Source organism: Arachis duranensis, chromosome 1 (genome assembly GCF_000817695.3).
Source record: "Arachis duranensis cultivar V14167 chromosome 1, aradu.V14167.gnm2.J7QH, whole genome shotgun sequence".
NCBI lineage: Eukaryota > Viridiplantae > Streptophyta > Magnoliopsida > Fabales > Fabaceae > Arachis > Arachis duranensis.
Genome location: NC_029772.3, coordinates 19,823,708 through 19,836,540, shown reverse-complemented (window position 1 = coordinate 19,836,540; position 12,833 = coordinate 19,823,708). Strand labels below are relative to the sequence as shown.

At 32.1% G+C, this 12,833-nt stretch overlaps 1 protein-coding gene and 1 long non-coding RNA gene across 3 annotated transcripts; one reads left to right on the top strand and one right to left on the bottom strand.

The window, feature by feature from the left end:
- Positions 1–8,508: 8,508 nt before the first annotated feature.
- On the bottom strand, positions 8,509–9,099 carry LOC127747708 (uncharacterized). The gene has a single exon (XM_052261894.1). It carries the CDS (start codon positions 9,058–9,060, stop codon positions 8,509–8,511), a length of 552 nt encoding a protein of 183 aa, XP_052117854.1. The 5' UTR covers positions 9,061–9,099.
- Positions 9,100–10,137: 1,038 nt separating this feature from the next.
- On the top strand, positions 10,138–12,214 carry LOC127742317 (uncharacterized). 2 transcript variants are annotated; one of them, XR_008003516.1, is made up of 4 exons: positions 10,138–10,276; positions 10,395–10,540; positions 10,799–10,922; positions 11,587–12,214. It is a non-coding gene; the product is annotated as an uncharacterized LOC127742317 (long non-coding RNA). The 2 variants fall into 2 exon arrangements; XR_008003510.1 differs by lacking the exon at positions 11,587–12,214 and having other exon boundaries at positions 10,799–11,555.
- Positions 12,215–12,833: the final 619 nt, after the last annotated feature.

The window sequence follows — 12,833 nt, the reverse complement described above, 5'->3', positions numbered from 1 at the left end:
TTTTCGTGTAGAGACTCTTCTTGGCGTTAAACGCCAGCTTTTATGCCAGTTTGGGTGTTTAACTCCCATTTTGGTGCCAGTTCCAGCGTTAAACGCTGGGAATTCTGAAGCTGATTTGCAACGCCGGTTTGGGCCATCAAATCTCGGGCAAAGTATGGACTATTATACATTGCTGGAAAGCCCAGGATGTCTACTTTCCAACGCCGTTGAGAGCGCGCCAATTGAGCTTCTGTAGCTCCAGAAAATCCACTTCGAATGCAGGGAGGTCAGAATCCAACAGCATCTGCAGTCCTTTTTAGTCTCTGAATCAGATTTTTGCTCAGGTCCCTCAATTTCAGCCAGAAAATACCTGAAATCACAGAAAAACACACAAACTCATAGTAAAGTCCAGAAAAGTGAATTTTAACTAAAAACTAATAAAAATATACTAAAAACTAACTAGATCATACTAAAAACATACTAAAAACAATGCCAAAAAGCGTATAAATTATCCGCTCATCACTAGCCATGATTTTAGAAGTACATAGAGTGTGTGTGTGTGTTAGCTGAGAACCTAGGTTAGTCAAAGATTCAATTATAGCTCACTTGACCATACATATGTCTTCACCCTTACCTTAGCCCTATTACAACCTTGAAAAGACCTCATGATGTTTGCATTGTACACTAGATGTTTGTTGATTAGTTAGATGAAGAGCAAGGTTTTAGAAAGCATGACTAGAGGAGACTAGAGTGAATCAAGCCCTAAACACTTGAGTGACTAGAGCGGATACACATCCGATGAGGGTTCGATTGCTCAATCGCATGTCTTCACCACTATCGTTTATATTCTTGCAAGTTTGTAAATCCTTTTGATAATTCAGTACAATTGTGGGTTGGATCTAATTTCTATTGTTTTAGCCCTTATGCTTACATATGTTCTCTTGGAAGATCGATTTGTTTTGGCTTAAGCATTTACACTCATAATAAGTAGTTGCATTTAGATAGCTTGCATATAATTTAGTTGCATTGAATAAATGTCATACCCCTTGTTTCCCTCTTGGCTTAGCATGAGGACATGCTAAGGTTTAAGTGTGGGGAGGTTGATAAACCCCATTTGTAGGGCTTATCTTGTGTTGAATCTAGAGTATTTTATCAACATTTTCTCACATTTACTCAACGAAATAGCATAGTTTTATGATTATCTCCTAATTTATGCTTAAGTGTGAAAACATGCTTTTAGACCCTTAATTTGATAATTTTAATCCCCCTTTTGATCCCACTAGATGCCTTGATGTGTTTGTTAGTGATTTCAGATTGGAAAGGGCTAGGAATGGATCAAAAGAGCGAAGAGAAAGCATGCAAAATGGAAATCATGAAAAACAAAAGATTAGAGACACGCCCATGGACGCGCGCGCGTACCAGACTCGTACGCGCGAATCGCTCACTACTCCAAGGACGCATACGCGTCGATGCCCACGCTGACACCTTTAATGAAATCGCACCCAGTGATTTCAGGAGGGTTTTTGGCCCAGTTTTGAGGCGAATCCTTGACGGAAAAAGGCTAAAGAGACCAAGGACTAAAGGGGGAAGGCATCAATCAATCATACACTTCTCATTATTCACAATTTAGGTTTAGATGTAGTTTTCTAAAGAGAGAGGCTCTCTCCTCTCTCTAGGTTTTAGGTCTTAGTTTTATTCCTCTTTTGATTTCTGAATTCTATCTTGTTTCAATTTAGTTTCTCTTCTACTCTTAGTTGTTCTAGCATTCTAGTTTATTTGTTTACCTCATTGATTACTTTATGTTGCCAATTTAGTTTATGAACTCTCATGCTAGATTCAATTTTTCTATTAATGCAATTTGAGGTATTTTATGTTTATTACTTCTCCCTTCATTTGTTTTCATTGATGTTTGCAATTGGTTGCTTAGATTTAATATTCTCCTATTAATTTTCTATGTTTTCATTTTATGCCCTCCAAGTGTTTGATGAAATGCTTGAGAAAATTTTAGCTTAGACTTTTATGTTCTTGGCTTGGGATGGTAACTTAGGAACTCTTGAGTTACTAATGTCCAAGTAATTGATGATTGGTAGCCATTGACTCTAGTTCTCACTAATTGAATTGGTGGAGAGTTAGGACTTATGGAGTTGGATTGATATAGCTCATTTGACTTTCCTTTACTAGTTAGAGGATGAATTCATGAGGTTGATCCTTGTCAATTCTCATGTTGTGGTTAGTGATAAGGATACAGATCCTTGACCACCAACCCTTGTCAAGACCTCTTTATCATTGATTTTCATTACCATTTACATTTCCTGTTTCTCATTCAAAACCCCAAAACATACTTTTCCATAACCAATTATAAGCACACTTCCCTGCAATTCCTTGAGAGACGACCCAAGGTTTGAATACTTCGGTTATTACTTTTAAGGGGTTTGTTACTTGTGACAACCAAATTTTTGTATGAAATGATTCTTTGTTGGTTTAGAAAATATACTAGCAACGCGAATATATTTGTGAATTCTAGACCACACAAAAGTTCGTTCGTCAATATTGTAGCTATAATGTAGGTCAACATTACCTATACTGTAGAAACAGTAGAATCTAGGCCTATAAAAAATGCGCTTCAGCAACATTTTGGAGCATAGTTTTTAGAAGACAAAGAATAGAGAGAGAAATTAGAGAGAAAGGCTCTGAGAATCCTTTGTAAGCCTTTTACTCTGATCTTTCTTTTTCGAGCTTTCTTTTTCAAACTTTCTGTAATAAATAATTTTTAATTTATTTTTTTGCTTTTAATTTAAGTTTCTGCATCTATATCCTCCCATCTATACTTTAGCTTTGTCTTCACTTCCTTCCTCTTTCTTCTCCTTCATTTCTTTTTTACTTTCTTGAGATACATACCAAACATACTCTTAGGAATTTTGATAAATTCACATTCAATATTTATAACTAATGATGAAATACAACATAGTTTGATTTTAAAATTAAACTTGCAAATCCACTCTCAGCTCAACATATTATTATTATTATTATTATTATTATTATTATTATTANAATATCTCTTCATTTCATTTATTTATAGTACAATATTCTTATTATTATTGAGGGAAAAAAAAGGACATCAACACATTGAATCTTCTTTTTTGTTGGTGATGTTGTTTTCCTTAATTTGATCCTCTTATTATTTTGGGTTTCGGAGAAGGCATGGACGCTGGGAACTGGGGAGGCACGGGGTAGTAGTTATAAATACGTCTTGAAAAATATTACCAAAAAAAGAAAAACCTCTTGAAAAAAGAAATATGGGCCGGACTTTGTGTTGCTTAGTTTATTTCTGGGCCGAAGCCTTTTTTCTGCTGAGTTCTACTGTGGGCTCCTCCATTGCGTAAAGCTTCAAGTCTGAATGAATTTAATTTTAGCCAAGTTGCAGGCTTGCAGGATCCGACAATTTAGTTTTGTTTTAGTTGCAACTAGCAAAGCTTTCTTTACTCGTGCTGTACTGTGGCTTAGCTTTATATACTTCATTGTTCATAAATTAAAAATTTACTAGTCCAATTGCCCGCGCGTTGTGCGGTAATAACTGCTAGAAAAACAGAGATTATACATCAACTAAACCAAATAATATGAATTCGCTAATAATCCATTCTTATAAATTTTCTTTTAATTTTAAAAAAATTTAATGTAGTCTTTTATTTATACATTATACAAAGTTTGGTTATATAAATTTTTTTATTGGAAACAATTTTTTTAACTGTCATATTTATTAATTGTTTAAAAAAGACTAACTGTCACATATAAATAGAAAAAAAAATTTGAGAAAAAATATTTAACCATAATTATAGGATATACACAACTTTCGTTAATTGCTTGTATATATTTATAAATTTATTTTATAAAAAGTAGCTAACCAATATTTTATACACATGTTTATTTAGGAATTTAATATTGACATAATAAATAATTATAAAAATTTTCATCCCATGAAAATGACAACCTCATGTTTTCGCTATTAGCAAATGATGGTGAACCGCACAGGTTTGATAAAAAGTTGTGAACCGGAGTGTTTGAAAAATCCGGACCAATTGGATATTTTAATTATTTTTTAAAGCTAATATAAAAAACCCTAGTCTGAACTCTGGAGCCCAACTCACCAAAAAAGCCTCTCCGACTCACTGACTTCTATCTATTCCTAACGGCACATAGCCACACACAAACCACAGATCTGGGCGCTGGATCTCACCTTGACATCGCCGCCAACGCATGCTAACCGTCGCCGCTGCGGCTTTCTTCTACTCTCGTGGCTGTGCTTTCCTGCTTCTTCCTCATCAGATCTTGTTGTCGCCCATCGTCGCCATCACTGCACCTAACGCCCTGCCTCAGTCCTCCTTCTCTTCTCGGCTTCTCGTGTATCGCGCCTCCCTCTGCCTCTGTAGGGGGTTGTTGCTGCTCGTCTCTCATCTTTGGATGTTGTTGCTGCACGCTGACCTGCGTCATGGATTTTGTCGTTTGTCTCTGCCCGTTGGCAGACCACCGAAGGTTACTTAATCTTTTTGCCGTGAGAATTGAATTTGTGAATTTGTTGTATGGGAGATTTGATAATTACCAAACTTATTCTACAAATATCTGATTTTGTGTTGGTTGGCTAATTTTGAATTGCGAAAGAAAATGTTTGGTGATTGGTATCTAGTTATTTAATTTTACTTCGATGTTATGATATAATGATTATGCTAAAGTGCTAATACAAATAATAAACATGTACCTTATTTTCAAATTTGATTTAGAGGGCACTGGAAATCACCATTGTTTGAATTGATTGTTGAGTGGTTCTAATTGATTGTTAATTGTTAATATACTCGATCGTTACAATACGATTATTGATTGCCTAATTAGGCATCGTTGCCAATTGAAAAATATTGATTGTGAATGTGACCGTATGATTAGAATTAAATAATATTTTCTATTAGAATTGATTGATAACTGTTAATAGATGGATAGAATTGATTAGTAATTGCTTGATTGATTAATTTTAAATCGATAATAAACTCTGTTGCTTCTTTCAAATAACTAATTTCTTAATTGAAATTGATATTTTTCAGTTTCTCCTTCAGATCTTCACATAAAAGATATTGAATTATTCTAGTAATATATGTATGTTATGCACTTTCTAATTTTGTTAATAACATAAAAGTTATGCGTGTTTGTTGTGATTATGTGAAAAGAAACTGATCGTAACTTTTTGTATGTCACATCAGTGATTTGTGATTTTGCTTTACGAATGCAATAATCATAGCACAAAGGCCACACATATATTTTCGGAAGATCTCCTTGAAAAGTTTGAGTTGTTAATTGTAATTGCTATATTTCTCCTTGGTTGGTTGAGTTTAGAATTATGGAATAACAATGAGAGGTGTTTCGGAATATCTAGGTATATAAAATGAATAACAAAAATTATAATCCCAGCAATTTCCAAAATATTTCAATATTCACATCTTCATATATTTTTGTTAAGTAGTTTGGAATTAATTGCATTATTTACTGTTTGGGATCTGTATCTGTACCCATCTTGTTCAGGGATCTAACTGTTTTTTTTTACTGTATTTAACTTTTTTTTGAACCTTCCTCCCGAGTTGAATTCCTCACGACCTGGCTGAAAGCATCTGCTGTTTCCCTCGGTAAAGTTTCTCTTGTATATCTCGACTAAAAGGTATTGCATTATTCCTACTAATATATATATCTTACGCACATTCTAATGTCGTTAATAATAATAATAAATATTTGTAAAAAAAGTGATTCTGTAAGTTTTTTTTAATGTACATATAAGTGGTCTGTAAGTTTCCTTTTCGATAATCCTATAAAAAAACTCATACGGACAAAATTTTTTTGTTGCGGAAATTTAAAGAATAGTTTAAAAATTCATTCAACGTGAGAAAAGCAAATACTTACTGAGGAGTGCTAGGGGCCAGCAACTTTTGTGTTTTGTAACCATTCGTTGGCCATCAATAGTGTTTTTTATGGTGTGAGATTACATTTAACGGTAGAAGATCACTCACTTTTCTTTTGATGGTTAAGTGCTGGCCGCAAAACATAAAAATTGCTGGCCTCCTAGATATTTTCATACTTAAAATCACTATTTTATTTATTTAGCTGTACCTACCTGATATGTATTTTCTTTCGAGAAATATATCTATAGATGGAAAGATATTTATTAGTGAATTACTGGTTGGTGTATTAATTTTTGGCTATAGAGTAGTTATATATATTCATTATTTATTAGTGAGAAAAGCAAATACTGAGAAATCACTATTTAATTTATTTAGCTGTCCCTACCTAATATGTATTTTCTTTCCAAAAATATATTTATACACGAAATGATTTATATTATTAGTGAATCTGTTTTAGTGACTGGCTTTGACACCCATCTAAATCTGAAACACAAATATAAATTTTTTGAATGTGAAAGAAGTTAATTGTACAATTTTAAATTTCATTGTATATCTTTTTTTCATTGATATATTTAGAAATGATGTTATACGAATAATTGTTTTGATATAAAATTCGTGTAATAATTTATGGTTGTATATTTTCTTCCATCTCTATCTCTATATTCATTTCTCACACCAAAATGTCCTCCATTGTATATTCTTCTTATATTATGACTGATGAGCTATTTAATTTTTAATTGTAATTGTAGTTTGGTTTTAATGAGTTAACTTTAAAGCTGAGGATCATCATCATTATGAATATACACTCGCGCAAGATTTGGGTTAGAGGTCTTAAATTTTTTGTGAGCGGGCAATATGAAAAATATAAATTAAGAGAGAAAAAATTGAAAATTAAGATGGACTCAAGTAAAAAATTAGAGACTTAGAATTTACAAATTATTAATTTGGGGAGGCTATTGCCCTCTTATTAACGTAGCTCCGTTACTGGATTTAATGATTTCATTTTAATTTTAAAAAATTCTGTAATTGTTTCATACGACAAATATGGATCTCCAATAAAATTTTTTATTTCACTGAAAGCATTATATTTTTTTCGACCAATAAATTTAATTCAAATTGCTCGTATAAATACTTTTTCTGCAATCTTGTTTTTGATAATCTCCAAAAATTAAAATGCTAATAAGCAATCGTTTGTTTCGTTCAATTTGTTAATTTATGCTAATTATTATTATTTTTATACACGCATATGATTTTTTGGGGGCTTTGAGCCACTATTTTAAATGTCTCAAAAAAAACATTTTTACATAAACTACTCAACAACGCATATGATTTTTTTTCTTGGCTTTGAGCCACTATTCTAAATGTCTCAAATAAAAAAAAATTGTTTTACATAATAAACTCAACAATTATTTACTTTGTAATACTATATGAGTAGCAATTAAATAGTAGATAGTTTACTAAAAAATTGTTTTTGGTAAAAGTAGTGTTATAATGTAACGCTATAACTTAACCAATTAAAAATATTATTCTGAATTAAACTATTGATGACATAATTGTCATGGCATTTTTTGTTTAAATTTTCAACAACTTTATGTCGTATTTTTTAATAACAGTTTATACAGTTCATTCATGTTTTTACAGTGAGATATTATATAATTGAAAAAAAAGAATCAACGACTACTATGACATGTTTTCTGAAACACAAATTTAAAATGTCAGTTAAAAAACTTTACCTGGCGTTTTCACATTTAATCAAACCACCTAAAAAAAATTTTATAAGTAAATCATACATGATTTTTTATTAATTAAGCCGTTGATAGATGTTAAGTTGCTTCTGGTTATTTTATTATTCTTGAGATTATATTACAAAGTAGAGAGATGTTAAGCTACTATAGTTATGATGGTTAATATGATCCTGCATATTTTGAGTATCTGTTCTATTACTGAACTCAGTTGTAAACTTGTCGCTTTATTCTTCTTCAGACTAACATGGTTTTAACACTATGATTTTGTCTATGCTAGATAATTCCTAATAAACAGTGAGCAACAGGAAGCATTGCATGTCAAGATGCTGATATGATACATATCTACATATAAGGTTAGTGAGTCAAGATATGCTTGATTTATTTAGACATCAAATAATTTCTTGGCTTTATCTCAATTATAATATGTTTGTTTCTGGTGGATAATCTTGCATGAGTATGTTATTTTGTATTTTGAAATAGATATAAACTTCATAGAATTAAGTATATCAATAGATATCATATATTGTGAATGATACTAAGATTATAAAATACATGTAACTATCATAAGTTAAAAGATAGGATAAATTCGACCTTAAAAATCTTAGAAGAAACAACCTTGAGAAGTCATTAAAAGAAGCTTTTGCTAATAACAATAAAGCAATAAAACATATGCTTAAAACAAAAAAAAATGACAAATCTAAGATTATATTAGCACCTTTCTATAAACAAAAGTCTTCCTTCTTCGGCGTGATAGGTTTCCTGTGATAAAATTAAAAAATAGTCATAATAAATATTCATATCACAATAAAACTTTTGAAAGGGAATAAAATACATTCGAAATATTACCTTCAATCCAGATTTCTAAAAACTTCATTATAGACAACATTATCAGTCACAGTTGACTCTTTTCCTGCTTCATTAGAAATTAGTATCTTGAGACCTTGTCTAGTTGTTACTCGAGAAAGAGCCACGTACAGTTGACCGTGGCTAAAAACAGGCTTCCTTAAAAGTAAGCTCACATTAGATAACGATTGACCTTGACTCTTATTTATGGTCATAGCATAGGAAACCATTATAGGAAACTGTCTTCGATTAAATTTAAAGGGGATCCTATGATCAGAAGGGGACAGGTTCATACGTGGTATGAACACTTTTTGTCCTGCATTATTACCAGTAATTACTTTGGCTTCAATAATTCGTTTCCCAAGCTGAGTAACAATCAAACGTGTCCCATTGCATAAACCCGAAGAATGATCAATGTTTCTAAGAAGCATAATCGGTATACCAACCTTCAATTTGATTTCGTGGTTTGGAAGACCGGAAGACTTGAGACCATTGAGAAATTCAGGGGTGTGAACAGCTGCAGCAACATCTGTTTGTGTCTCGGACTTGCAAGCCATATCAGCACTGAAGTAAGAAACATGCTGTCTTTGATTAATCTTCATCATATATTCATTAATCTCATCTACAGTCTGAAGTGTTGGTGATATATATATATATATATTTAAAATCTATATATTTGGTTGCATGCCTTGACCATCCTCTAAAAATTATTATTAATTAAACCATGTTTAAGAATAGTGAAAGTTGATATACTATATTCTAAGAGTTCCTTTACTAATTTGTAAATGATTTCTCTTATGTATAATTGTTATTGAATCTGTTCCTTCTAGATTATATTGTATATATATTGTACTATATAATATGATAATTGTAAGTTTGGGATATAGATAGATAATTTATAATCAACAACTATATTGATATGGGTTACTCCATGCAGGAAAGATTAAGTCATTAGCATCAATACAAATTAGAAAACGAAATTCTAAAAGCACACTTTCTAGAGACATAAACATCATTACAAAGTCTAGAGATATACTCTCCAAGTCTTTGACTTCTTAGTACTTGACAACATCCCTATGGATATACTCTCCAAGTCTTTCACAATTACTCCTATAATTCCTGTATTAGTCTTTTTAGCTCTCTAATTTAGTACAGAGTCTAGAGAGTCTTTTCTTTCTTAATACTCAACCTTGGCTTCTTAGTACTTGACAACTGCCCTACGGGTATACTTTCCAAGTCTTTCGCAACTACTCCTATAATTCCTGCATCAATCCTTTTAGCTCTTCCCTTGCTGCTGGTAACTGTCTTAGACTCATTGACAGATTCCTGATTATCAAAACAAATTAAATAGTTAATAATCCTTAACACTCTAATCATACTTTTTTAATCATTGAAAATTCCTTTTCTATACACTAAAAAACTTACTTGTCCACCTTGGACAGATTCATCATCACCAAGATAAACAACATCAGTAGTACAATCCAAGCTAGTAACATTATCCAACCCCTGCAATATCCAATAGACTGGTTCTGCATGATTTTTTAAGAGAAATAGTATGTAAAACTATATAAATTTATTCTAAGGGTTGATATTTTCAAATTTCCTTACCTTCGTAGATTGTTCATTTACAGACTGGCTGTATTTATGGATAAGGTGCTCATCATAGCAAGCTTTTGTGACATTGTACACGTTCTCATTACCACTCAAATGACTACTTTTTACATTAATCCTTAATAGCAACTTCATGTCCAAGGCCGTCTTCAGCACCTCCGGGTAAGAATCATCAGAATCATCCTTCATTATGAATTCTTAAAATAATCAATAGGATGTTAATGCTATTTTTGAACTAATGATAAACAAATTGCAATATGTTCATTGTACCTGACTGTAGGTTTCTCTGACTTTGTTTGCACTCAACCCTACAATTTGGCTTGCTTCGGTATCCCACAACACTACACACATACTTCCAGTTGCATCGGAAACATAAGCTTGAAGCTTATACCGCAAGTCTACCTGAACGGCCTTCTTGCGGCAATGGTCACATTCAAATCTCTCCTCTATCTTTTTGCATTTTTTATGACAATACTTGCAAGCTATGAAGAACCAATCATTCCTCCCGACATCAAAGTCAACAATCGTACATAGTATCCATTTAAACCCAACCTTAACAAAAAAAAATTGTTGTTCTTAAAATGATAAATAATGGTGTATAGCCAAATTCAAAAGGATATATGATTCTTTTATATGCTCACATCACTTGCATTCAACACACTGTCTATTGTTTCAACTTTGCAGATCCCTTTTCTGAGCTCATCAATAGCAGATCGATATGAACTGGATGACATATGACTTATCCTCTGGGATGAAAAACAACTATCACCTTGAGTGCTGTCCACCAAACTATATAACAGAAGATTGAGTAAATTTACATGATATTTTATTACTACAAACTTATTAACAGATATATACCTCTTTTTAAATAGTTCGGCCTCTTTAATATTGGGATTTATGTGGATGTTAGATGTGTCAAAACTACTCTGAATACTAATCTTTCCTGAAGATCAAGACAAAACAATAAATATCTGCATTATTCTAAAAAGCATCTTTATTTAACATTTTAAATCATTTATGTATTTAGATTCATACCATTCCATTCCTTTGCTCTAAATAGTTGGAATGCAACTATGAGAGGTTCAGTCTTATCACCATCTAAATAGGGTTGGATCAAATCTACCAGTGAACCAAATAGGGTACAACTGATAGAATTCTTCCTGATATATTGTAAGTTGTTAGCATGTTTGATAACAATTAAATGAGTTGTACATCAACCTGATTGTCATAAGGCTTTAAATACACAACACTTACTCAAGGTCCTCCACTAACAGCCCTAACCGCTTGCTTTCCTGCCCTTGCTTGGTAACCAAATCCTTTGGGTCCTCCTTCCCTATAACCTCTGCTAGCACATCTATAATGCAAAAAGATGCTTTATGTTAATGGATAAATCATAAAAAAAAAACATTAAACAGAGTCTGGATTAAACCATTACCAAAAAGAAAATTCTGATCAAGCCTTTCTTCTTGCAGGATAGACGCAATACTCCTAAATGTAAATGGCTGAAACGGAAAGAGCAGTTGAGGGATATGAACAACCATGCTTCTTTGTAATAAGGTGATCCTATACTGAAGCGAGCTGCACTTCATCCACATATTGTTCTTTTGGACTATAAAAGAAGAAATACTATATAGCTGCCCCTCCGACAGAATGGGCCGGAACAGTCGCACCACTGATTTTGGAATCGTGCAGTGTATCCTGCTGCCCTGGTAACAATAAAATGACAATAATGTTATATGATAGTTTGAACAAATTCCGGATAATAATTTAGAAGTTAATATGGTTTAAACAAACCTTCAAGTCGTGCAATGCAATCTCTAAAGCACCAGCTTCACTACTATTTGGGCGTGGAGGACCATACCACATCCTTACAACATAAACCTTAATGATCCAATCTGCTCTTTTTGTGGAGATTTCTTCAAGAAAGTCACACCTTTCACCCATGTTAGATTATATATTTCTACTCAAGATATATCTGATATGTACTTATATAAACAACAAAGAGGAGTATGTATATATATAAGTGAAACCAAATTACAGGAAGTTTCATGGCGGGTGCATTCGAAATTCAAACTACAATTACATAAAATTTTATTTGAAATTCCCCCATAATTTCCCTCCAAAAAGGAATATGTAAAAAAAATAATAGGTTTATAGATTAGGTGTGATAACCATCATGAAAAGTTATTAATATCATTAACATACATGCATGACATGAACAGTAATAAGGAACTTAAAATTTTGACACTTGGATAGCCTCAATGATCAAACTACTCAAGATTTCTATTTTAATAGATATTGTTTTTTGTATCTAGAAACTCGGGGTTTGTTTAAAGATGGAAAACAGAGACACAGAGACAAAGATCCCTGAAGAACCTACTATTCATTGAGTTGGAAATGATTTAACACCTGAGTTCATCTTTTCTACAGAAACTGTACCCATAGAAAACATAAAAGACATAAGCTGGTCGTTGTCATTGCTATCTTATCTATAAAATCAAATGTAAAAAAAAAATACTAAAGTTTTAAGAAAAACATTCGTACAAATTAAAAGGGTGAAAATTCACTTACAATTGTCTTAATATAAAATTGATATTTAAGAACTGCTAAATAATTTGATAAATTCCACTAAATTATTATTTAACAATTTTCAATTATCAACTTTATATAAAGACATTGCATGTGAGTATTCATCGATTAAAATAGTACACGGAATACA

Bases quoted from the DNA above. Each gene is read 5' to 3' on its own strand.
- LOC127747708 (XM_052261894.1), bottom strand. From the start codon at position 9,060: ATGGCTTGCAAGTCCGAGACACAAACAGATGTTGCTGCAGCTGTTCAC.